General features: G+C 40.6%; 1 protein-coding gene across 1 annotated transcript; it reads right to left on the bottom strand.

The window, feature by feature from the left end:
- Positions 1 to 1,731: 1,731 nt before the first annotated feature.
- LOC109623281 (putative divalent cation/proton antiporter TMEM165) lies at positions 1,732 to 27,017 on the bottom strand. Its single transcript, XM_029856251.2, has 5 exons — positions 26,352 to 27,017; positions 18,875 to 19,276; positions 11,214 to 11,702; positions 2,605 to 2,893; positions 1,732 to 2,537 (listed from the first exon to the last, which is right to left on the bottom strand). Exons 1-5 carry the CDS (start codon positions 26,523 to 26,525, stop codon positions 2,446 to 2,448), a joined length of 1,446 nt encoding a protein of 481 aa, XP_029712111.2. The 5' UTR covers positions 26,526 to 27,017; the 3' UTR covers positions 1,732 to 2,445.
- Positions 27,018 to 27,650: the final 633 nt, after the last annotated feature.

Here is a 27,650-nt window from a genome sequence, read left to right on the forward strand (position 1 = left end):
TTTGGTCAAATGGTGGCTCATTTAAACCGTTATAACTCGAAAGTTTCTCCAAAAACCACATCAAAACGAATTGTTGTTGAAAAAGGGAAAGATAGAGCTACTATTTAAAATTATAAAAAGTTGGGTCGGCCATATTGATTTTGGTCGCCATCTTGAATTTTTATACCAAAACTTTCACCAATTTTTAAATTTTTTGCATCAATTGAAAGCTAAGGCATTTATGCATAACATATAAAAAATTAGCGATGTATTTTTCTTCCAAAGCCAAAATCGAGGGGTCTTCAAAAATTGTTCAAAGCTCCAACTAACGGGGGGTCCATCAATTTGAGTAACCAAATGCACTTTCCTTACTAGAGATAAAGGTGGATAATGAAATGATAGATATGATAGTATTCGCTAGGTAAATATGTACGATTTTCTTCATTCGAATGTTATTCGGCACCCATATTGTTAATATCCATGAAACAAGTTTCCCTGCAAAAAGAGCTCTACAAGGAGAGATCAATTCGCATAAAGAAAGACATCTTGTGAAGTACAAGTTTTAAAAGAATCATAAAATCATGGAGATAGGAAGGAAGCAGAGTTTTCGAGTGCCCACTCAATCGATTCTATAGCTACAATACTTGGAGTGGAAGCTAGAGATTCGTAACTATACACACCGGTTTATTCGAAGACATTTGGAATGGCTTTGCTCAACCTGGAAACATTTGTATTATCCAGACAAATCGTTCAGGAGCCCGGAACGTTCCTTCAAACCGAAAGACGTCTGTTACTACTTCCACTACTTACATCATTTTATTAGCTTGACCAGTTCTATTTAGGATTACCTCTTGTAGTCCTCACATCCCAGACCACATAGGACAAGCTTCTTTTGATGCTATAGATATGGTATACTACAATGTAGGGCGTGGTAGTAACAACCCTCATGAAACTCCCTTGGAGTCTTTGTACCGACTTTTCGAACCCTCTAAGCAGAATACCCTCTTTGAATGAGTGTAATCAGTTTCGTGCCTTTTAATTCCGCCCTATTTCGACTACCACTTGTAATCTTCCTCAGTGTCAGTTATCCACTCCACCTCTTGGAGTATCAATATGTAAAGTTTACAAAAGCTCAAATGTGCAAAGAAATGAAATGCACATAAGAATTCCGAAGAAATTCTAATTGTTTGGGTTGTTTTCAAGAAACTGTTGTGATTCCTTCCAGGCGAACGTCAACACATTTGTCATATGTTAAGTTCAAATCCTGAAAAACGTGATGAGGGTACACCATTGTGAGCCTATGAGGCGAATCTCCTACGATGAATCTTCCAAAACCTAAATAAGATTTCAATGGAACTATAATACCTGTTGAATATTTTTGATACCAACAAGCAGCATGGGAAACGACAAAGCATAGAATGTAGCAATTAGTGGTTACCATGGCACACATGACAATCACAATGAAATAAAAGAACGAAAATTTCGCAACAACAAGAAAATATACAAAAAGAACCAAACCGGCCTCCATCTTTCATTCCTCACTTTTGCTCACAAAACAAAATCTTCCTACTATCGGATCATTTTGGATTTTTCATTGCGTGGATTGGAAGATATGATCAAGAAGAAGCCTAGTGATTATAAAAGAAGGGAGGGATGTAGAATCCTAGCAATCATTTGAACACATTATTAATGTTTTACAAATCGATAATCTGGCTAAGAAGAATTTCGGATAATGTAATAATAGAGCGATCCTTTCCAATGGTGAACATAGTTTATTTTCACATCTTTTCTAACCAATTAATACATTTCCAGTGTTATCAGAGCACATCAGTTAGGTATGATTTATCACGTCGTTTTTACCTGTACACAAAAACGCAAGAACTGATTGGGCCATGTGCAGATAATGGCATCGAAAACCATGCCTGTCAATTTCAAGTGTAACATTGTAGGTTAAACAGCTGCGTAATTTCCTGCAGTCGACGTCTAAAATGCAGTTCACGTACCTGCTACGTTTGAAAAGGGATAGCTCCAAATAGTCGTCATTTGTGGTGAATTAGTATCCCCAATATCCACAAATCAGTACATTCCAATTCATTCTACAACATTTGTTCGAATTTCGTACATTAACAGCCAGGTTGTATGTTTTACAAAGATTTTTTTTATTGCATCTTACAAATTCAGTGTGTTTCACCGTTTGGACTTAAGCGTTTCTAAAGAAAAAAAAAACTAATATCATTTCTTACAATCGGCTCGACGATGGACTATTCACATTGAGGGGTGGTGTCTGACAAATGAAAATAAACTATAACTGCATAAAGGTACGGTAATAGCACTGTAATGCTTCACGATGGGTGGTGGTAAAAAGTAAGCCTAACTAAAGTTAATATACCTAGGGCTAAGAATGGTCATTATCCTGTGTTCTTTGAAGGGCGGGGTCCTGTTTTGTTTTCTCGCTTTCTCTCCTCACTAAGGCGACACTTTGACGGGTTCCTCCTCGGGACTGAAGAACAGTGCACTGACCGCGAATACCAGGAAAACGACACCACCGATGAGGGTTACTGAAAGGGGAAAGAGAAGACGGTTTTCACCAAAACCATTTCGACAAAACCGTAAAAAAACACCTACCAGTTCTGACGGAGATTTTCTGCGCGATCATCCGGCCGCCTATCACGGCGAGCCCGGTGCAGATGGCGTGTCCGATTACGCCACCGATGATCACACCGTACACGTTTTCGCGGGCGCTCAGGATGATCGTGGTCAGCTGGGACCGGTCGCCCCACTCCGCCAGGAATGTCATCGTGAAGGCCTGCATGAAGATTCGGAGCAAAAGATTCCACGCGCTGCGTTGCTTGTTCTTGCGGATGACGCCCGTTTCGGCGTCCTGGACGACGGTGGCCGACGTTTCACGTTCCAGCTAAGATTGTCATCATTTTTTATGAGGGAAGAGTATAACGATTAGATGAATAGTCGGCTTACAGAGCGCAAATTGGACATTGGAAGCACTACTAGAAGCTAGCGGGTTTGAGAAAAAGCACAAGCGAAGAAAGCAATCCGGAAATAAATACCTAGATACATAAAGGTAGAAACCAAAACGGAGGGACATTAATAAGCACAATTATATACGAAATCCTAAACCAAATTGTGGAATAAATGCGCGCTTTATTGTATTTGTATGTGTAAACTGTGTAATCCATTTTAACTGGCAATAAAATTAAACAAATAAGTAAGCTGGTTAAACCCAAACATCAATAAATTATTATCTTTCGGGAAAACCAAGAAAAGTATACAAGCTATTAGAAATGTGCCATAGGATCATTTTAGATCAGCCCGCCCATAATCAAAAGTTCTATGTGATTTCATAGAAAAGATAGAACCAAATATGAAACTTAATTACATTCTTTATAGAAGATCAAGCAAATTTTTGCAGGGAATTCCTAAAACATTCCGAAATTCAGGTTATACATTTAAAATATTTTATATGCATTCGAGTAAAGTAAACAAAAGTTTATTGGACAAATACAATTTTTAATTTTTAGTGCAGCAAAAAAACAGATAGGGTGGGGTGGGGCAAGATGGGTCACCTAAGGATGGATCACCATAACTTTTTAAATACAAATCGTATTGGTTTGTATTCGTCCGCTACTCTTTAATACACTAGTTAGCTATGCTAAAAGTCGATAAAAAGTTCATTAAATACAAAATATGATGTTAAACAAGCAGTTTTAAAAAGTAATCGATTTTGCGCCGTGAAAAAAGTGCGGGGCGTGGAGCGGACCTGGTGTGATGGTTAGAACACTTGACTATCACGGCGAGGACCTGGGATCGAATCCCACTCCCGACCAACTCGCAAAATGTGAGTTCTTCCTTCGGAAGGGAAGTGAAGCGTGGGTCCCGAGATGAACTAGCCAAGGGCTAAAAATCTCGTAAATACAGATAAAAAAAAAAAAAAAAGTGCGGGGCAAGATGGGTCACCTTTTAAGTAATTTACATTTTCTCAACGAAAAACGTCAAAATATAAGATTTGTTCCGCATTCACATATGCTCCATATCCATACTGAGTAAACAAGACCTACTAGTAAACATTTTATAAATTTATTTGGAATATAAAAAAAAATATGATTTGAGTGGTCCTTAGGCGACTTGAAAATCGATGTTTTCACAAAAAAAAAATATCATAATTTTATGTTATAATTTTGAGCGTTCATTCCGCTTGATTGAAGTCATTTATTATGGGATAGTCTTGTAATAAAAAATAAATAACTTTTGAATGCTCCAAAAATACGTTCGAAATTAAAGGAGACCCATCTTGCCCCGCGGCCGTTTAATGAAGATTATATGGAATGTATCGCATAAGAAAAATGGCTAAAAACCATTTTATTTTTTATTCTTTTATTTTTTCGGTCGCAACAAACTCAATATGCCAATAATTTTTGATCAATATCATATTTTCAAACTGCCGCACAAAGTTGTAAAAAGATGTAAGAAGAAATGTAAACATCGTGGCGTGGCTGTCAGTGAGCTGCCTCTTCTCTCAGGTACGGTACACGCTTAGGTGACGGCTAGTAGCGACGACATCCTATCATCTTATAGAGTCGGATGACACTGAACTGTAACGCCGGATGAGCTAATGTCAGCCAGGGGAGTAAGCTGGCTTTCAACTGGGAATAAATTGCGCCTACCCTCTATTCAATTTTAGTACCATTAGAAGGACGTAACGGCCAACCAAGAAAATATCTATTTTCGTTCGCAAAATTGGGTTTTAACACCGTTTTATCATGCTAAAAGCAAGTCAGCATGTGATTCAAGCATAATCCCACACATTTTATTTAGATTATATTGAAAAATTTTATTCCGAAAAAAATCAGTGGTTTGTTTTTGCCATTATGAAAGATTTGCCTCTACTCTCGCTTGTTTTTGTTTTCGTTTTGTTTGGAGTGTGGAAATCGGTTGAAAATTGAAAACTCCCAGAGCGGTTCTGGTGCTTTAAATGAGGATAATTAAACACTACAACTCTAGAATTTTCGATAATTACCGTAAAAACTGAGCATCAGCACCGAAAGGAAGAAAAAAAACGCTAATGTTTTTACTATTGTTGATGTTTATAAACAACTAAACAAAAGATGTTTACAAATTAGAACCAACAGCAGATGGCGCGCAGGTGGGCATGTTTGGGTGGGCGTAGAGGGTAGGATCTACCACCCCTGATGTCAGCGCCGCCTTCCATCCCGTTAAACCTTAAAGAACGTTCCAGACCTGTAGTTTTTGACACTGGATGGAAGTAGGTTCACATGAACACTCCTGATTTGCGCTGATCAGGCTCTGAGCTCAGCCCCCATAACGGCCGGTGCCAACCTTTAGGTGGCCTTCTTGCTTGCATACATAACCACCAGTATCTTTGGCGGCTACTACATTGGGAGGGAAAGATAGCGGCTTTGAGGTGGACCCAACAGACTCAGTTAACAAGCAGGGTGCGGCACGAGGTTGTACAGCGCCGGTAAATTGCGTACACCTCACGCGGGCATTGAATCCAAGGCTGAACCGCAACAGGAGTGGACGACCAAAAATGCTGGTAATCGATTAGCAAGTCGATAAGGATCGTGTACACCAGCGAGCGGAACAACATTTGCAAGGTCTGCTGAAACTCCCCAAGTTGGTGGCTCTGGCCGAGGAGCGGAGCGCGGTCCACCCAAACGAACAGCTTCTTCTTTGCTGGAAGCTCGATGATGGCGCACGAAACCATGCAGCACGCCGGAGCCGTAGGGATGAGAGAAAATCATTCCACGATTCAAGCTGCATGGCCGGAATCTATTGTAGAGGCGCGACCAGCACTAGTAAGCAGACCCCTAAGTTGGCTACAAAGTGCGTAACTATCAAAGAAATCAAGCACCAAGAGGTCAACCCTCAGATGACCAGAAGTCAACCGAAACAAGGAAAAGAGAACCTTCGGATCATCACATCAGATAAGAGGAAGTCACTGATACAAAAGGCAAAGCCGGTCTGCAAGTGCAAGAGGAGCGACACGCTAATAATCAATACCAAGGTGTTGAGGGACATGAGGGGCTCGTCGTTGAGCGTGGTTGTGAAATCGTCAGGGAGTCCAATAAGGCACCAAAATGCCCAATTTGCGACACGACGGGCGGGCATAAATGTCCCGGCACACGTGGAGGACGAAACAACCGATGATAGTTACACAGTTGAACTTCAACCACCGTGAGGCCGCACAACAGTTGTTGTGGCAGTCAGTGTCAGATTCAAATACAAATACTGCCCTACTAGGGGACCCATACAGCATCCCTCCTGGCAACGGGAACACAGTAGCGGATAAGGCGAAGCTAGCGGCGCTCTGTACAGTCCGTCGATTCCCGCTTCAAGAAATATTTTCCACGTCGAACAAGGCCTTCGCAATAACGAAGATCAACGAGGGTACTACTGCAGCTATAACGTCCCCTATGTGGCCGAGAGGCTAGTTCTCGTCTATGCTAGATTGCTATCAAGCGCATTAGTGAGATTGAGTCCCGTGGTCATGGTTGAAGTCTTCAAGTCTGGTCGGTCGAGTATAGGGTCTAGAGTAGGATAGCCGGTCAACTTACGCAAGAGGTTGAGCTCTACTCGAAGATATCTATGGTTAGACTGAACGAGGCAGTCGCAAACGTAGGCGACAGAAAACCCTACAGTAAGAATGTGCAGCGTCCATAATCGGTGAAGCCCGAGTCTAAAACCTAGCTCAAACGACAATGGGTATATACACAGTGACCATCTGGCAAGTCGGTTGAACTCGGAGGAAAACGGCCACAACCAAGGGTTATCGACAGCAATCAAAGATGACTGGCTTCGCGCTTCGGCAATCCGGCAGTTGTGGAGCGATTGCTCATGGAGGGTAACACCGAAGAACTGCCTATCGACAATATAGTTGAAAACCCTAAGCCACGCATGCGCTACCGCAATGCCAAGGCGATCCCTACCCAGGAATGGGCGCAGACCTGTATACTAGTGTTGCCCAGAAATCGCAGGAATCCACGCATCTTGCCAAAGAACTAGAAGGAGGATGCAAAGAACGCACACCGATGAGGGTAGAATGGAGTAGTGAGGCCTACAGCATGACTAAACTGACGCTAAGAAGATATCCGATCATATCTCAGCCAACACGACCACTGGGATGGAGCCTATACAGGGCGGTCATGGCCAAACGAAGAGCGCGTCAGCACCCCGAGAAAGCTCACCCGGAATGCTGCAGAAGATCGTGGAAACGTTGTTCCCGCGCCACGATACACAACCATGGGCTTCCATCCTCTACGGCCAAACCGACCATAGTGAAGTTACTCCGGTGACCGACGCGATAGGTATTCCGACAGTAGCCATTAAGGAGGCCATCGATGCTAGCCCTGACATGTATGGCTATGCAATTGTGCATGCTTGGACAAAGTTGAATTTCCGGGGAAATAGAAAAGACAAAGATTGGTTTTGATACCCCCCAATACGGAAGCTATCTAGGGGCATATCAACTGGACACCACCGGATAACTGATTATTCTGTAGAGGGTGACGGTCTATACGTTTACAATGAATGCTATTAGATAAGGGACCGGAACGGCCGAGATCGGGCTCCAAAAGAAGCGGAATCCTAAACCACGCGGTCATCACGCTAGACGTAAACAATGCGTTTAACAGTGTCAACTGGGCTGCCATCGAGAGCGCCATACATAATCTAGGCGTCCCGAATAACCCGAATGCCTAACACTGTAGAGCTACTTCCAGAACAGAGTGATCCTCTATAACACCGGTGAAGGAGTGATGCGATCCATCCCGGTATTATGAAACGTGGCTGGCTTTGCTGACGTTACCCTCGTATAGTCGATAGAGGAAGTGGAGCTGACAGCAGCGCATGCGATTGGCATACATAGTGGAGGACTGGATGAGGTCGGCATTGTTGAAGACAATGTCAAGAAGCGATGTCTTAGCGTGGTGGTTTGAATCCATCAACCAAGCCGTTTCAATTTTAGCGACGTTAGGCAAAGGATTTACGCATGTACGATGTATTCACAGACAAACAGACGTAACACTCTGATAATTCACATCGTACACCGATTTAACGGTCTTTTCCAAAATTTGATAGTTGGCCAACTGCCCAACTGTGGCGCTCGCATCGTTTTTGTTCGAGTTTGACGTTTGCTCACTACCGCCACCTAGTTGGTGATCGGCCAAACATAGGCCTTTTAGCATTGAGCGAATATGTTTCCGTGACTATGATTTGAATCGAAAAATGTTCGAAGTGTTACGTCTGTTTGTCTGTGATGTATTGTTCATATATGGTCTACATGCCCAATTCTCACCTTCTAAATAAACAATTTCGAACTTGTTCGCACCCTAGCGAATACTATCAAATCCTTCATTTCATTACCTACTTTAAATATCTACTCGCTTGCCCTGATAAAGCCATAAAAGTTTCAAATATAAAGTATAATACGGTGAAACCAAAAATTCAGGCTTATTCTGCGCGGCGTGTGAGGTGAGACGGACGGTCTCGTCTCACGTGACGTGAGACGACTAATGCAAATCAAATGGGATCGAGTCGACTTTTGTCACCTCATTCGACTCGTCTCACCTCACACGCCGCGCAGAATAAGCCTGATTATTCCAGGAAAATTTACTCAATTGCAGAACTATTTTAGCGCCAGCAAGTTTCACTAGATACGCCAAAAATTATTACAGGAAAACTTACTAAATTACAGAACCATCTTGGCGCCAATGAGTTTCATTAGATACGCCAAAACTTGTTCCAGGAAAATTTATTCAATTACAGAACCATTTTGGCGCCAGCAAGTTTCACTAGAAAGGCCAAAAATTGTTCCAGGAAAATTTACTCAATTACAGGCTATGAGTGCCATCAGTAATCTCACGCTCCCATATTCATCCTATTCGAAATCAAGCGATTACGGCGCCGATTGATTCCGTTCTTTTTGCTAACCTTCGTGCTCACTTTCAATAAAAAATACAAAAATAAGAAACAAAACGAACAGTGCTTCAATCCTTTGTTTTTCGTAGGATGAAAATGGGAGCCACATGCTTAAGAAGGGAACCGATACCCTAGAACCCTTTTTGCACCAGAAAGTTTTACTAGATAGGCCAAAACTTGTTCCAGGAAATTCCCTTTGCGATTTATTACTTTGGGAAGCGCCAGAACCCGACTCCGGATAATCGAGTGCGACCTGTATATATGTAATTTACTAGTTTTTCAACTTGTAATATTTGCTTTCCGGTCGGCTCAAGACTTAATCCTTTAAGGAGAGAAAGAGAGGACAACTTAAGGCGGTAGCTGGTGGATTGTTTACCAAAGAGAAAACTAATGTACGAATTAACGGCATTTGATGTTTAAACACTTGACTCTGTTGTAAACTAGGAGTAAAACAGGTTTTGTTGAATTTGCAGGAGCAAAAACGTTATTAAATAAATAAATAAATAAATAAATTTTATTTTTATTTAACTATAACGACAAAAAGCTTGACAGATAACTCAAAATACACAAAAAAACTCAACGCCTACTCTGTTTTAGCGCTGCTGCTTATTTTCTTGCTACACTTTCAACAGATTCCATATAAAACTTTGAAAAATCGCCAAAATTTGGAAAATATTCCGATCATCTCGAGACTTTCACAGATTGCTCTGCAAAAAGAATTAAAATTGAACTATAGATGGCAAAGATATCACCAAATCACTTTTCCACGTTTTACGAAAATGACCCCAAACTTTTGGTCGATGACATGAAGAGTTAATTTACTTAACCTTCCGTAACTCGCGCGGTTGACTACCTGCGCCAGCACCACGCGTAAAATACAACAGCGCGATCGCTCGAGGGTTAATAACTTTTTTTCTAGATTATTTAGCTAAGTTCTGTAAAAAGCAGTTGAAAGCTAATAGAAAATGGGTTATATTACCGCTCTCATCTGAAAATTTGGTCGACACAATTTCAAGCGACACTGCCGTAAGTTTATATTCATTTTTTAGAAAATTTGGCAACTTTGGGTTAAGTTAACACACAAAAATTTTTGAAAAAGTTTCATTTAAATCATGTTCGAAGTTTGTTTGACTTATTATCTTTTGAATGAGACCTAGGGTTTTGAAATCGGACGCAAATCGGCGGAGATATAGGCCTAAAAAAATGAGATGTTTTTGAGGGGATGACCCCAAACTTTTGATCGGGAGTGTACATCGAAAATGATGATTATTCATAACGTTGACTCAAAAGTGATAAAAAGTCAAATGGGACTGTTATGCGAGTAGGGGCAGCATAGAACCATAACAAAACTAAAGTCAACGCATTTATAGGTTTTATGACGATTCCCACAAATTCACCAAAACCAATATGGCTTTAAATTGTTACTTGATGTAAGTGCAACCTATTGCAACAAACCAGCAATGACAAAACATATGTTCCACGCTGGATACATGGACTGGAAACAAAACTGCATATAAAGTACCGCGCATAATGTTGCTAAAACGAATGACGAAATAAGAAACTCTGCAAGCAATATTGAGTCAGCAATATTATGGACACAAAGGCCCTCTATATCTTATCTCTAAATTCGTCTACAAGCGTTGTGTAGCCAATATTTTGCTTGTGTGTTGCTAAGTGCGTGTTTGTATGTGTGTGTGAAGGTGTATTTGGGCCAGATTAGCATTCATTGATAGTGTCACTCAGCCGCAGGCCAGGAGATGGTGGGTCCTCGTTTTGCTGCGTGTTGCGAGGCTTTGATGCAAGAGCGTTATGAAGACATAGGTATGATGTAAATTATCGCTTATTTCATAGATAAGAACCGATGCCAAACTGCCGATGCTGTTAGCCAGAGAGCTATAGGAGCGAAATCATATGAAGTTGGAGCGTGCATTGAGGATAGCTTGACGTGTGATATTGATACTTAATAAAATTAAAACAGCACGATGAGAAGGATGGAGTCAGGGCACAATGGGCGGTTGGGGGGAATTCGATAGGTTTTACTGTTGATTTAAGATGGAACCTGTTGACCACATGAGAGATTGGAAGGATGAAGGATATTGAAGTTGCTACGGAATGCGGTGAGCGGTGTGAATAACAAACCCAATATGAACGAATAAGGAAGTGAAAACTGAAAGAATTCAAGGAAGAAACCAAAACGCACTCCCGGTGGGTGTGGTGTTTTATCAAAGTTAACACAATGGGGGTCACTACACTAAAAGATGTACTGGCAAGATTTGGCTAACCCGTTTGCTTTGGTTGATGGACCCGGTTGAGCCGACCGCAGTAACGTCGATTCCATCGGAGATGACCCCATTGGCGCCGGTGCCCGCACCGGTCGCATTGATTCCTCCGTTGGCCACGATGCCGGATCGCGTCCGCTGGCGTTGTTCGTTCTGCTCGCCGATCGTTACGGCAAGACTTTTCGACGAACCGAGCTTATTTCTACTAATACTAGTGCTACTATCACTGAGATGATGCGGATGATGGCTGGGGAGATGCTGATTCGAGCCCTGCAGGTGCGTCGCCGACGCAGACAGGCGAATCGTTTGGGACCCAGGCACCTCGCGGTGAGCGTTCGAGACGAGCGAGTGGAGCGATCCATTCATGGTGCTCCCGTTGCCGCCGCCGACGGTACGATCCGGCGACGAATGAGCCTTGCTACTATTGTCATGTTCGTTGAGAGGAACCAGTTCGACTGTTTCCTTGCGGTTGCCGTTCATCGAGCGCATCAACTGATGGGTTTATTTTTTGGCATAACGAACATGGAAAGGTTCCAGGGAAATACAGGAATACAGATTTAGTTAAAAAAAATAAGTTTGCAGAGAGAAGTGTGTATTTGTGTATCAATTTGGATACGCGTAAAAAAATTAAATACAGTGGTCGAATATTATCCATAATTAGAATCACATGCTTCTTGTGTACTATAGTCATGCTGTTATTTTGAAACAAATTCTCCTCTTAACTCAGATTATTTTTAAGCGACTTTGTAATCGAAAATGTGTAGAATGTTTCAAACAGAAGTCGTAATATTTTGAGTTCAATATACAGGGTGTTAGGTTCGTGAGTGCAAACTTTTTGAAGGGTGATGGAGGACCATAAATGGTGAAAAAATTGTTCTACGCATATGGTCAAATCTCAGCCGTTACGTAGTTATTGAACTGCCCATGTTTTTGACTCTCATTGCCTTAACTGGCTATAACTTGAAAATGGTCAAACTTATCGAAATCTTTTAACCCATATTATTATTGAATTTTTTATCAAATGGCATCTTTGAATTGATTGGTTTAGTTAATTAACTAAGTTTTCTAGAGCAAAATAGCTAAAAATAGTGTGTTTTAATTTGTTTTTGTCACTTATCTTTGAAACATGCGTAATAAATTAAAATTCTTTCTTTGGCAAAGTTGTGGCTCCTGTTCAACTCTACAATTCGTTCTTTGACACCAAGCTTCTAGCTCTTATCATTTTCTTGCAATTTCGATTTAAATGTGCGGCACAGTGCGCAAAAAAGTGCTTACCTTGACAGTTGCAAATTTTTAACCTGAAATGCGATGTTTAAATCGAAATTTCAAGAAAACGATAAGAGATAGACGTTTAATGTCAAAGAACGAATTGTAGAGTGGAACAGGAGCCACAACTTTGTTAAAGGAAGAACTTTAATTTATTACGCATGTTTCAAAGATAATTGACAAAAACAAATTAAAACACGTTATTTTGAGCTAGTTTGCTCTAGAAAACTTAGTTATTTAACTAAACCAATCGATTCAAAGATGCCATTTGATAGAAAATTCAATAATCTTTCGAATTTGGGTAAAAAAACTGCGATAAGTTTGACCATTTTCAAGTTATAGCCAGTTAAGGCAATGAGAGTCAAAAACATGGAAAGTTCAATAACTACGTAACGGTTGAGATTTGACCATATGCGTGAAACAATTTTTTTCACCATTTATGGTCCTCTATCTCCCTTTAAAAAGTTTGCACTCAGGAACCTAACACCCTGTATATTAATAAATGTGCTCTGATTCTCAAGTCCACCCGCCTTTTCTGGTTCTTCAAGAGATTAATGGATAACATTTTCAACAACTTCATTGATTTTCGTAATTTTTGAGTACAGCACGAGTCGTACATTTATCCAACCAGGCTTGCCTTACAAAAGTGTTGTTTAAACATTGCTACAAAAGCACTAATAAAGTTACTTTCTTTCATAAAATAACAGTGGTATATTTTAATCAAGGTAATTCAGATTTCCATTTGAAGTGCTCATGAATTATATGGAGATCTCCAAATAAATATAGGTGACGTAGACATTTTGGAAAGTAGGTGTTTTGCCCAAAACTAGGCCCCATGAAAATTTTATGGAAAAAAATCTACTGAAGGAAGTCTGATAAAAATTGATCCACGTGGTATGCAGTTTTTGGCAGCTCATGGAGGAGGATTTACCAAAAAAAAAGTTCAGTATAGTCTGAAAATTCCAAAAGCATTTCACCAAAAATCATCGAAAAAAACTTACAAATACTACGAAGAGGATTTTTTTTATTTGTATTAACGAGATTTTTAGCCCTAGGCTAGTTCATCTCGGGACGCACGCTTTACTTCCCTTCCGAAGGAAGAACTCACATTTTGCGAGTTTGTCGGGAGTGGGATTCGATCCCAGATCCTCGGCGTGATAGTCACGTGCATTTACCATCACACCAGATCCGCTCCACCAAGAGGAATTTGTATTAATTTTGTCAATAGTTTCATCAGTCATTATTGCCATTAAATATTATAGAATTTCCGCTACACTTTACTTAAACTTTACAATGCCCGAACTCGTGAAAAATTTTCAAAAAAATATTTTTGAGATGGTTATTTTATAAGCTTTAATCGCTAATTTTTGGAATGTACTTTTTTCTCTTTTTTGAGTTATGACTAATTTTGTTGAAAAATGTCCAAATGTGTCATATAAGCCTTTTCTTTGAAAAATCATAACTCAAGAAAGAAGCATCGCAGAAACTAAATTTTTTAATGAAAATGAAAGCAAATTTTCTCAGGAATTAAAGAAATGAAGTGGAAAAAGTTTTCCACGAAATTTTCCACCGATAAGAAAATTCATAAAGAAAAGCCAGGAAACACTATGCCCGAACTCGCGGAAAATTTTCATAAAAATATTTTTGAGAAGGTTGTTGCATAAGCTTTGATCACTGAAATTTTTGGAATGCACATTTTTTTCTTTCCTGAGTTATGGTCAATTTTGTGAAAAATTACCATGTACGCATTTATTATATGGTCATTCTTCACATAATTGGCCATAACTCAGGAACGAAAAAAAAGAGCATTCCAAAAATTTCAGCGTTGATTGCTGAATGATCGCTCATAAAATTACCATCTCGAAAATATTTTTTTGATTTTTTTTTATTTGATTTGTCTTTATTAACCCTTCAGCACGCGCGCAGTTGTAAAAAGTACAACACTAGCAAAAATCCTCGCTCGTCGTATACAGCGCCAGCGCGGTGCAGTTTCGGTTGTTTGATGGCGCGCGTCCTGAAAGGTTAAAAAGACTTTCAGCCCTTGGCTGGTTCGTCTCTTCTCTCATCATGTTCATAGTATTCGTTCATGTGCATGCTGTTCGGGCATAGTTTTTCCGACTTTTCTTTATGAATTTTCTCAACGGTGGAAAATTTTGTGGAAAACTCTTCCTAGTTCATTTTTTTTTTCAGATTTCTGAGAAAATTTGCTTTCATTATCTAAAAAAAACTCTGTTTCTATGATGCTTCGTTCTTGAGTTATGATTTTTCAAAGTAAGTAGTGTCAGGGGAAAACACAAAATTTCTATCTGAGTTTTTCTGGGAAATTCTATTTAAAATTTTTCTACGGGGTTCCCGTGGAATTCTTCTAGGTGTTCCTCTAAATATTCCCTTAACAATGCCATTCCGGCAATCATACATTTACAGTTTCGTGTATAGGATTCCATCTAGACATTCTAGCAGAAGTTCCTATAGAGATTTCTTGGCAGATTCTTTCAGAGATTCTTGCAGCAATTCCTCTAAATTGAGTTTTTTTTCAGGATTTTTTTTAAGTTTCTCTATAAATTTTTCAAGAAATGATACTGAAGGAATACCAGGATATATTTCTGACGCAATCACAGGAGCATCTCCAAAAAGAACCTTTGTATGATATTCTGCTAGAATCCCGGAAGGAATTTCTCTAGGAATTTATGGAGTAATTTGCGCAGGATTGTCTTAAAGGTAGCGGTATTTTATGAAGATAAAAACCATGGAACAACTTTTGGAGAAATCCCTTGCTGAAATTAAAAAAAAATCCTTAAAATACTGAAACAATCCCTGGAGATAATTCTGAAAAAATACTGGAGAAATTTTTTGAAGAAATCTCCTCGCCAATTCCTGTAAGAAAAATCTGAATGTAGTTTTCAAGGATTTCCAGGGACTTTTTTCCCAAAATTCCAGGAAAACTTTTCGGGAAATGTTGGTGATTGTGAAACTCTAAGAGAAAAATGTTGAGAAAGAGTTCCTGAAGATATCTTTCAATAGTGTACTTAGAGGATTTTAGAAAAAAAAAATCCTAGAGGAATTTGGAAAATCCCTTGAGAAAATTTCAATGAAACTGCTGTAGGAATTCCTAGGAATTGTGAGAAATTTTTGAATCCTTAGGAAAAATCCTAGAGCTCGTTGGAGGAAATGTTGGAGATATTTCCAGGGAAATATAAGGAGGAATGCTTCTGAAACTCCTGAATCTGTACAAACTTCTGCAGGAATCAGTGCAAGAATATCTGGATGATTTTTAGCTGGATTTCCTGGATGAAGTAATTAAAAAATCCTGGAGACATTCCTGCGAATATTTTTAATGAAATCCTTGAAACAAAAAAACGGGGAAATCTCTGGAGGAGTTCGTGATAAAATAGCTGTTCGGATTCCTCAAGGTATATTTTCAAAAAAAAACACTAGTCAATTATAAAGACATATAAAACTTCAAGAGAAAGTTATGATTCCTTCAGAAGGATTTTCTAAAGGAAACTCTAGAAGAATTCTGAAGTAATCCCAGGCAAAGTTTCGGAGGGAATCCACAGAAAACTTCCAAAACGAAATCTTGCAGAAATTTCTAAGAAAACATAAAGGCATATCTGAAGGAAACCCTGGAGAAATGCATTAGAGATTCCTTGGAAGAGTTTTGGAATGCTTGGAAAAAATTTATGAATGATTTCCTGGAGTAATTTCAGAAAGATATCCATAGTGTAATTTCTGAAGGAATCCATCGAAGATGTTCAATAGGAGATATTTCTGAAGAAATCACTGAAAGATTAAAAAACTTTGTAGATTTTTACATGAATTCCTAGAAGTTTATCTTAAGGAATCCCTTTTAGGATTATCTTTGAGAATTTCTGAAAGAATTCTTGAAAAAAAACTTTAAAAAATGTGCTTAAGAAACCCTTTGCGAAATTTTTGAAGGAATTTTGAACTTTTGATTTTCAGAAAGAAACTGATGGATTTTTTAAGAAACCCGTGGATGAGTTTTGAAAGAACTGGAGGAATTTCTGTAGCAATTCTTAGAGAATTTTCTAAAGGAATCCATAGAACAATTTTGGAAATAATCCATGGACGGATTTATCAAAGAGTTGTTTAGTTTCTGGATGAATTTTAAGCGAACTTCAGGAAAAAAAATCATGAATGAATAATGGATTTCTAAAGGAAATGCCTGGACGAATTCTTGAAGGAATTCTAACAGGTATTTTAGAAAGAATCCTTGGAAGAACTACTAAAGATATCACGGATGGCCTTCTAAAGCAATAACTGGAACATTTTCTGAAGGCATCAATGGAGGAATTGTTGAAGAAATTTGGTGAATGGTTTTCTTGGCTTTCCTTGGTACAATTTTTGAAAGAGTACATATAAAGGAATTCCTGAAGCAATCCTTACAGACCTCACAGGGCGTGTTTCTGAAAGAATCCCTGGAAAATTCACATTATACGGAGGAATTTCTGATGGAATCCCAGGATTTCTCTAGCGATTTTTCCCGGGATTTACACACACAAATTATAACGCAACACTCAACGATCAAGATTCCGGCTGAAAATAGCCAAACACTATCAGCTGGGCAGTATAACCCGTTAACGCCTACGTGTCTCGTAACTTCAATCTTCAAATAAATTTGAATAAAATAAAAACGATTTCACGAAAATGATTGGAAGTCTGTTGCGTGGTTCAAAAAAAAACAAATATCTTCGATGTAGTTGAGTTCGTCTGACCGTGACTGCTCCCGAGTTAAAAAGAAATCGTGAAATAAGCATCCGATGTTTTTTTGTTTATCAAACACAAGATAAACAATTCACAAATCGTTTAAATTACGTTCAGCCTCTTCTTCGGCCGAAGCTCGAGGTTCCTTTCTGATTGTAGTTGTTGGAGTAGAGAATCGTCACAATACCAAACGGTATCGATTTGTCATACTACTCATCAACAACGAAGGACGACTCTTGAAGATCATTCGAGGAACGAGTATAGCTGAATCTATCAACTGAATAAACATACAGTCATATCTGATTTGCAATTCATGAGTTAGCATCTAGCAGCATGCCAACGCTATATTTATATGGAACAATATTTATACCAAAAATAATAGATAAGCACATGCCTAGCTGACCGTGGCTAAACAATGTGCTTCGAGGTCGTGGTCCAAATCACGAGGGATTGCTAAAATACCTCACACAGATAATGATGTGTGCGCAAGGCTTATGTCGGCCATTGTATTACACATATCTGTTCCATGTGATCCCATTTACAAAACAGGGAAGTTATGAGCCTCCATCTGGTTAAGATTTTGTATTGCTTTTTATAGGAAACGTGTCGGTGTGACACCTACAAATTGTCACATGAGACAACTTCTTCTACTCTTGTGTTTGGATTTGCAAAGGAAAACTGACATGAGACAATAAAGCGTACACGTTTTCGATAAAAGACAGAAGAAACGCCACTGGTATTCGCTCAGCTGGAGTACAAGATAAACTCTGAATCACTGCTGCATGGGATACCTACGCCCGTCAGGTCACGTATATTTGAGAACGTATCTGTTATCAGAACTCCCACTCATAATATCGTCTTACCATATATGACGTGACGCGCGGTCAGGTATCATCATCTTATGCATATTGGCCTACATTTATGACGTTGGATGATGATGACTGATATCATTCACTTTTTGAACAAAAGTGTCACTCTATGATAACAAACGAGCTGCGGTACTGAGTTTATCATCACATACCGCATTGTCCGAATGGACATTGTCAGCGTGAAATCGGTGATATGTGTCATGCCATTAATGATGCGTACCATGTCACGTAAACTGATTAGAACGATCAATTGGATTTACGGTAGGAATATCGCGCGGGACTCATTAAGCGGGTGATGACTATCATAGTACAACTCGTAAGGGTTTATTTTTAAATTTCTGTTTTCCAATACTACGAATTTAGCAAAATGATCATTTTGAATAACTTGGTCAATATGAGAAGAAAGAACATAATTGGGGTTATGCCAAACGGCATTATGCCAAATGGGATACCCCTTAAACATTTTTTAATAATTTGTATTTTTTTACAAATGTTTCTCTAACTTCAGGATAAAATAGAATCGTGCATCGAACCCAACTAGGATTCCAACAATTGAATTGTGAGGATAAAAAGAAACAGCTAAAGAAAGACAGACAGTACCAACGAGGGTTAGAACAGGAAAGAGAATAAAAATCAACTTCAGCAAATAAAGAGAATAAAAAAATGTTAGTTACAAAACAAAATCAACTGAAAAAAAAAAAAAATCAAAGTTGAGAGTTCTAAAAAACGAAAGGCGCGCGAGATTGTGTCTCGACGGAATTCGGTGAGAGATGGTAAAGCATTATTGGCAAGCACGTGCAAACCTACCTCGTCCTCCCGCTTCCGGATGTCCGACTGCACCTCCTCCAGTTCTTCGGCGGCCTCGGTGGCCGACATGTAGTACCCATCCCGGAGCATTTTCAGCCCAAACAGCGCGAACAGCGCCGTCGAGATGTAGTAGGTGTACACCCGGGGAATGATGGTGGCGGCCATGCCGAACACGGCCGACAGGACCGTCATCAGGGCCAGGGCAGCGATCGCACCGGTGAACACCGTCAGCCGGGGATGCCGCATGGCCATGATGGCCGCGATGAAGAAGGTCTTGTCGCCCAGCTCCGACACGATGATGACCGAGAACGACGCGATGAAACCATGGACGAAGCCCACGTCGGAGTTGAAGAATCCACCGGACTTGTCCGCGGGCATGTCGCTGCTTCCGATGTCGGCATTCTGCAAAAGTGGAGGAATAGGAAAAGTTTGTTAATAAATGTCGATACGTGGTAGGCCATCAGTAATCTCACGCTTCCATATTCATCTTATTCGAAAACAAGCGATTACGGCACTGATTGATCTTTTTGTTCATATGCGTGCTCACTTTTAATAAAAAAAAAATATATTTAATATGAAACAAAACAAACAACGCTTCAATTATTTGTTCTTCGTAGGATGAAAATGGGAGCCACATGCTTAATAAGGGAAACAATACCCTTAAATATGTAAAAACCAATTTCATTAATATTAGCGTGACTTTTTTTTTCTCTTTTTTTTCAGAATAACGTTGAAACATTTTAAGTAGACCTTGGATAGAACAAAACATAATCCTTCTGAAGTTTACCAGACCAGACGTATTTTTTTCTGCATGGGAGCCCAAATATGTTTGTACGGTGCGTAAGACAATTTCAATTCTCTCTTAGTTTTTCGGAAGAAATCACTGGAGGAAAGTAGTGAGACATTGCTGAAGGACTTCCGGAAGGTATCTCTTGAAGAATCTCTGACCATATCTAGTAAGAATTCCGGCAGAAGTTTCTGAGGGAATGCCGGGAGCAATCCATGAAAAAAAATCCTGGAATGATTTCTAAAAGAATCTGAAGAGGATTCTCTGAGAGAATCTAGAAGAAACCTAGAAAGGAATTCTGTAAGGAATGCATGTAGGAATCAGACAGAATTCTTGAAGATATCATTAAAAGAATCTCGGAAGAATTCCATGAAAGCATCTCGGTAGAAATCCCTGAAGGAATTCCTAAATGAATCGCGGTTGGTTATGCTAGTTAAGAATTCCGCCTAATAAATTTTCACTGCTTTTCAAACCTTCGTACGAGCAAGTCGTCATTATTGCGTACTCTTATAGTTTAAATATGGGCCGTTTCCCTAAACGTTTTTGAAGATTTTTCAAGATTGTTCATTACCGTTTGTCAATCAAGATAATCGAGATGTAGTATTCCGCCACAGCTGAAGCTCTAGCGCTGCAGGTAGTAGAATAGTCACTTCAAGCCTTCCTGGAGTCAACCGTCTAACCGGAAGAGACAACTGGCCACATCGTGCCAATCTATGGGCGATTACGTGAACCGGATTGTCTCGACTGCTCATCAACTCAACGGGATCGGATTTACGATTACGGAAGGGTGGATCGGAACGTTGCTGCTGGCAGGCCTGCCCGACGACTACCGTCCAATGATTATGGCTTTGGAGAACTCGGGCATACCCATCACTGGGGATATCATAACAACGAAACTTCTTCAAGAGGTCCAGACGATGGCTTCAAGTGATTCGGCGTTTGCAGCAAAAAAGCGAAGCGGAATTTCCGGTAAGCAAGAAATCGGATCCCCCCAAGGGGCCGAAGTGCCGGAAATGTGCAAAGTAGCGAATATATATATATTCGCTATAGCGAAGGACTGCCGCAGCTCGAAGAAGAACAACGCAGTCTGAACCGTGCTGTCAACATTCGAATCGATGCCAGATGAAAACTGGTACTTCGACGGACCAAGCGTGCATATGATACGCAACAGCAATCTACTGGAGAACATCAAGCCATCACGTGGTACGTGGTATCGTGGGAGAGCAAGCGGAGGAAGTATGAAGATCACTGCAACGGGCACATCTCGACACCAACATTTCAAAAGGGCGTAACTGCTTTTCGAGTTATCACCTTCTTTTAAAGCTGTGGATCATGTATTATGCTTTCCATGTATTTCACAACAAGTACCAGATGGGAAAAACTCTCCTCTTTACGACAACCACGGTGGTTTAAGTGTAAGGGAGGCAGTACGACCTACAGCTTCGAAAGAAGGTATTACTTTCAAATGCAGTTACGCCCTTTTGAAATGTAGGTGCCGATCTGTACTGCAACCAGTGATGGAAAACAGTGAGGAATGCAGCTGAGTAGACACAAACGCAAAGCTATCCTACTCGTGAACAACAGAAGCCAGAATATATTCGCACTTCCTTCACTCGCGAGCTAACGAAGCTGGTCGCACTCGTGAAAAAACAGACAGAACTACTTTTCAGGAACAATGAAGCACAAAACGCTACTATCTGATGGATAATTACTTATTTTGCTATTAAAATCTCACTAAAATGCAATTCCCGCATCTCCACTTGTTCTTCGCGAATAAAAATTCATGAGTGTTTTTGTTTTTGTTTTGCTTCATACTCGTGAAGCAAGCGGGTGCAAATAAACTCACACACGGCTTACTCTCGGCGCCGTGAGTAAACCGTTTGTTGCTTTTACACTCGCGAGTTGATTCACGATGAGAGTGTTTCCATCTCTGACTGCAACCTTCCTGCAACGGCGATGAGATTCCTGTCCATGACGTGCAGCTACTGCCGGATATGTCTGCGAATCTACTATCGGGCAACCAGATCGTGAAGAAGGGCTACGCTGTCATCTTCGACAACGATGGGTGCAAGGTGATTGATCGGGACGGCGATGTGATCGCTACTGGAAGCCATCAGAACGATCTGTTTAAACTCGAGCAAAGGTAAATCAATCGCTTTAGCATGTTCAAAAGCAGGAAGCTTGGAGGTCTGGCACCACCGGATGGAGATCAAATCGCTTGGGGGAAGCCGCTATTATAAAGTTTTCCAGGACGACAAGTCACGCAGGATGTGAACTTTTTTTTAATCGAAGTCGGAAGCTGAGGTTATCAAAACTTTCCAGGATTTCCATGCAATGGCGGGACGACAATCTGGACAAAAGCTGCAAATACTCCGAAAAGACAACGGAAGAGAATACGTCAACGTGGGTTTCAAGAATTACGGAATCGTCCACCAAACAACAAATGCGTATACCTCGGAGCAAAACGGAATGGCGGAGCGTGCCAACAGATCCATCGTGGAGCGTGCTATAGGTGCATGTTGCACATGGCCCAACTGACGAAAGGATTCTGGGCGGAGGCTGTTGCTACTGCCATGTACCTGCTCAATCGTTCTCCAACCAAATGTCGCAGGCTGTACAACCAGAAGTCGAAGACTATTACCATCAGTCGGGAGGTGAACTTCATCAATGAATGTGAGATTGTTCCAGTTCAAGCATCGTCAAGTCAGACCAGGAAAATCATTCTAATGGAGCATGAAAAGGTGGTATCCCTATCACCAAACGAAGTCCAGCACGCAGTACCAATCGGAGACGAAGACGAAGAATTCTTCACCGATGTCAACGATGAAACCTCCGATGATAACGATGCGACCCTGAGTGAAGTTGAAGATGCTGACAATACCATGATAAACTTGATCCCTGTGCTCCCACCACGACAAAACTCATATCCACCCAGATCAGAGGTGTCGAGGCGCAGCGGTCGGGAGCACATACTTCCAGGCAAGTACAAAGATTTTGTACTTGCCAATGTGTGCAAGATTCTGTTTGTCGCAATCTACGTGGATCACGACCTGATGCTGTTTTCCAACGACGAAGACATAAAGGACGAAATCAAGGCCAAGCTGAGCAGCATGTTTCGCATGCAGGACCATGGACCAGCAAAGAGTTGCCTGGGGATGCCAAGGGGATGCGAATTACGCGTACGGAGGATGGTATATAGCGCTCGATAAAGAAGCCTGCCTTGAATCGAATTTGACCCGTTTCAAGATGCAAAAATTGAAACCCACATCAACACCGATGGACACCGCACCCAGTCATACTAAGGAAGGAAATATAACCGCGAACCGAAGAAGAAGCCGAACAAATGGCTACGGTACCTTATCAGGAAGCGGCAGGGTGCCTTATGTATCTTGCTCAGAGCACCAGACCCGATAGCCTGTTCACTGTCAACCAACTGAGTAGATACAACACCAATCCCGGACCGAGTCACTGGCAGGCCGTCAAGCATCTAATGCGATACCTGAGAGAGACGTCAACGATGAATTTGCAGTACTCAAGATCTGGTAACGAGAAGATAAATGGTGTTTCCTACGCTGATTGGGCCGCTGACTCGGATGACCGGAAGTCGACCAGTGGATACATTCCACTGTTCAAGGCGGAGCGGTGTCATGGAGCTTCAAGAGGAAACCAACCGTTGCATTGTCCACCTGCGAGGCTGAGTACATGGCGTTATCTGCTGCGGTACAGGAGGCTTCCTGGTGGTATGGACTTGTGTCGCAGTTTGGTATGAAGCAACCGATAGACCTCTACTGTGACAACCAGAGCACCATTTGTATAGCTAAGATCGGCAGTGAGGCTACATCCGAGACGCACTGGATCGAAGGATGATTAATAGGAAGAAATCCCGAAAATAATCCCGGGAGAGTCCTTGAAAGAATTCTTGAAAGAATCTCGGAAGAAATCCCTGAAAAAATCGGCAAAAATCCCCGAAAGAAGTCTCTGAAGAAATTCCTGGTGAAATTCCTATAGGAATTTCGGGTAAAGGAAGCTCTGGAAGAATTTCGAAAGGAATTCCTAAATGAATCTTGTGAGAACCTGAAAAAAGTGCCGGAATGAATCAATGAAGGAAAATCAGCAGAAATGCCGGAAGAAATCCCTGAAGGAATATCGGGTGCAATCTCTGAAGAGAGACGAACCAGCCAAGGGCTGAAAGTCTCTTAAATAAAGACAAATCAATCAATCTCTGAAGGAAAATGAGGAAAAAATCAATCACGAAACCCCGGAAGCAAAAAAAATACCGGACGGAATCTCGAAACAAAAACCCTAATAATAGAATCCCTGATGGAATGGTGAGATGAATCTTCAATGGAATATTCGTGAAAAATCCCAAAAGGTACGCAGTCAGACGAAAAATGACGGAACCCCGGAGAAAATCCCTGATGCTGGAAAATATTTCTGATGGAATCCCGAAAAAAAGTGGAATTTCGGACGGAATTTCTGATAAGAATTTCCAATGGAATTCCAGAAAGAACTGCTGGTAGAATCCTTGACAGACAACCTGAAGAAACCCCAGTAGCAATTCCTAAGGAAGACCCGGGAAGCATCAATGAAGAAATCCTGGAAAAAATCTCGTAAGAAAAGAAAGAAATACCACGATAAAATACAAAAAAAAATCAATAAAAAATCTCGGGAAAAATCAATGAAGAAACCCCGACAGGAATCTCTGAAAAATTGCGTGAGGAATCTGGAAACCTGGGCAAAATTTCTAAAGAAATCTAAAGGAATCCAGTGACAAATCAATGGAGGAATGTCGGAAGAAATCCGAAGAGAAGCCTCTATAAAGGAATCCCGGAAAGAATCCCTGAATTATTCTTGAGATAAATCCAAAAAAAAACGAGAAAATCAATAAAGAACTCCCTGGATGAATCAATGAAGGAATGGATGTTACTCGACAGAAAACCCAAGAATCCTTGAGAAATTCCTGATGGAATCTCGGAAATTCGTGATGGAATCTCGGAAATTCCTGATGGAATCTCGGAAATTCCTGAATCGAGAAGCCGAATGAATCAATGAAGGAATGGAGGAATCTCTGATGGAATACCAAAATATTTGTGAAGAAATCCCGGGAGAAATCAGTGAAAGAATCCCTCGAGTAATTCCTAACGGAGTTCCAGAAACCAATCCTAGATGAATCCATGACCAAATCCTGGAATAAACGGAATAAACCTTTAATGAATTCTAGTTAAAATCCCTACAAGTAGCCCGGGAAGGATAAATGGAGAAATACCGAAAAGAATCCCGAGAAAATAGTGATGTCTCGTAACCTCACTTTTAATCTGTTCAACGACCCTTAAACTAACTACAAGCTAATTTGTTCAGAAAAATCAATAATTTTCACTTGTTGAACAGTTACGTTAGGGAATTGCCACTGCAGAAACCCCTTGGAACAAAGGCAGAGAAATCCTTGAAGGAATCCCGTGAGAAAACAATAAAGCAATCCCGGGTGAAATCCTAGAAGGAGTTCCGGAAGAAATTCCTTGATGAATCCTTAGAAGGGATCTCAGGAAGAAACCTAAATGGAATACTGGAAATTCTTGGCAAGAATCACATGATGTGACCAGGAAGCAATTCAAGAAGAAATTCATGGAGTATTATCGGGAGGAATAGCTGATATTTTCAAACATTTACTCTTGCGGAAGACTTAGTATTTAGTAGACAAAAAATATCTGTAATATAAATAACACCAGCGTCATCTAGTGCGGTGAATCTTAATTGGACATTTTTTCGACGCATGCTTCTTATACAATTTTGTTGAAGACGCTATCTTTACATCTCTTCATTGAGTCGAGATGTTAACAAAAGTATTTTTTTTTGCATTACTCAATTAGGCTAGTTTACACCACGTGATAGTGATGGCCTGTTTGTCGACTTGGTCCGACTAAGTGGAAAAGAGCAAAACTAAATGCCCGAATTTGACCAGCGTAAACTATTGCAGAATACCCGATGCACGAATCGTTAAACTTAGTCGGATCAAGTCGAAAAACAGGCCATTTTTACGTTATGCAAAACCAATCTTGACTAGAAAACAGTAACATACTGAACCCTTGAAAATGATGCCAGAAGGACCAAAACGTTGGGAATGATTCCCACAAAGACCTACTAAGCCATCTTCCAGCCTGCTTCTCAGCACAGTTATTAACTGAGAGCTTTTTTGCCAATGACCCTTTTTGGATGTGTATATCGTGTGGCAGGAACGAAGATACTCTATGCTTAAGGAAGTCAAGAGATTTTCCGGGACCGGCGGGGAATCGATTTCGTCACCCTCAGAGAAAGTTATAAGTTTTAAAGAAACAAAATAAAAAACAAAACCACATCTATACAGTTTCCAACCAAGTTGAACTTGATAAACCCTATCAAGGAAGTTAAAGGCACACAAGATGTTCAAGGCGATTCTTTGCCCTTAACTACACATCAATTCAGAATAAAGCGCCATAAATCAAACGGGACGCCGTCTCACTGGCTGAGTAGATAGTTAAACATAGTCCAAACGCAGGCCGAACCACTCCACAATCGCTCATTTACTTAGCAGATAACAGTTTTATCTCGCCGACGAGACATTGGTAATTGTCGGTATCTGCTGGTGCCAACAAAGCCCAGAACCACACACCGTCCTGCTGCAGCAGTGATTTAGATATGGGGGTAGGTACTCACGTTGGTCTCCGTCGCCATCGATATGTCCTCCTCGGGGAGCTTGTTCGCTCCGACCCCCGCCGTGTCCAGTAAGCTCAGCAGCATCAGGTAGAACACGCAGACGTACGAACAATTGACCACCATCTGGACAATGTTCCGTATCACAAATTTGCTCATAATACTTTTTCCGGACATCTTGTGAGACTTATCTTAACAATCCTCCTTCGGGAACTTCCAACACTTTCCTACTTATATAACTAGAACTACCTACTAGAATAGCCAATCAATAAATACCACAATGACGATTAACAAATTATAATTCAAACGCACTGAACACCTCTCCGGATCCACTTCCAGACTGCACACAAAGTAAGCTGTTGATTGATTTTTATTCCGTCGTCGACGTCCCTTCAGCTTGTCATTGCCTTTTTTTATTTATAGACCGAACCGAAGTGCTACGTCAAGCACCGAAAAAGTGACCTTCCAAAATATATTATTCCTATCACTTGGTAATATTCGAATCGCGACGAATCCGGAGACTGTTTCCACGAAGCGCGCTAGGTGCTTTTTGCGTGGGTGGATGATGCGAAGAAAGTGAATAAACTTTTACGAAAATCGTTCCTTTTTGCTCTAACTCTGGTCTACTGACGGACGGGAGGCAGGAGGTGTGGTGATGGACGACGCGTCACACGCAAGACGGCTGATCGAAATCGAAACGTCAAAACGATGAGCGAGTGACATTTTGGACGTGTCATTTTTTGTCACGTCCGTCCGAGAGCTAGGTGCAGGAAAACTACACGCGTTATGAAAGTGCTCGTTTGGATGATTAGGTCGACAATTTTCCGTTATGGCTGTAACACCACGCACTAATTCAAGCATAACTTTTCAATCCGACGTAACTCGAGAATGTAAACAAATCCGGGTTTACTGCTGTATGCATGATTCATAAAGCAAATTGAAGAATCCACATCACTGTTTGATGATTTATTATCGTCGCACCACCAAATCGAAGTCGTCGCTAGAAGCACATGCGAAGTTGCAGCTGCGAAGTAAATTTGAATCTATTTTTTCTGTTGCGCATCATTAAGCTGTCATGTTGCTCTTAGACAATATGCACTAATCCAAATTGAGTTGCGACATTTCTAAGTACGTTAAAAATCAATTTTAGCACGTTCGGTCACTTTATATTTCGACCAAAAGCATAATATTGCTTAATTTGTTTAACTAAGCATATATTTTGAAACGACGTATCTAACTATTTTGACGTTTACAACTTTACTGATATACACCGTTTTGATATATGAGAAAACCAAACGACGT

This window comes from Aedes albopictus, chromosome 3, assembly GCF_035046485.1.
Source record: "Aedes albopictus strain Foshan chromosome 3, AalbF5, whole genome shotgun sequence".
NCBI lineage: Eukaryota > Metazoa > Arthropoda > Insecta > Diptera > Culicidae > Aedes > Aedes albopictus.

Coding starts and splice junctions, on each gene's coding strand:
- LOC109623281 (XM_029856251.2), bottom strand. CDS start 26,525: ATGTCCGGAAAAAGTATTATGAGCAAATTTGTGATACGGAACATTGTC. Junction 19,277..26,351: donor CGATGGCGACGGAGACCAAC/GTGAGTACCTAC, acceptor CCACTTTTGCAG/AATGCCGACATCGGAAGCAG. Junction 2,538..2,604: donor GAAAATCTCCGTCAGAACTG/GTAGGTGTTTTT, acceptor TTCCCCTTTCAG/TAACCCTCATCGGTGGTGTC.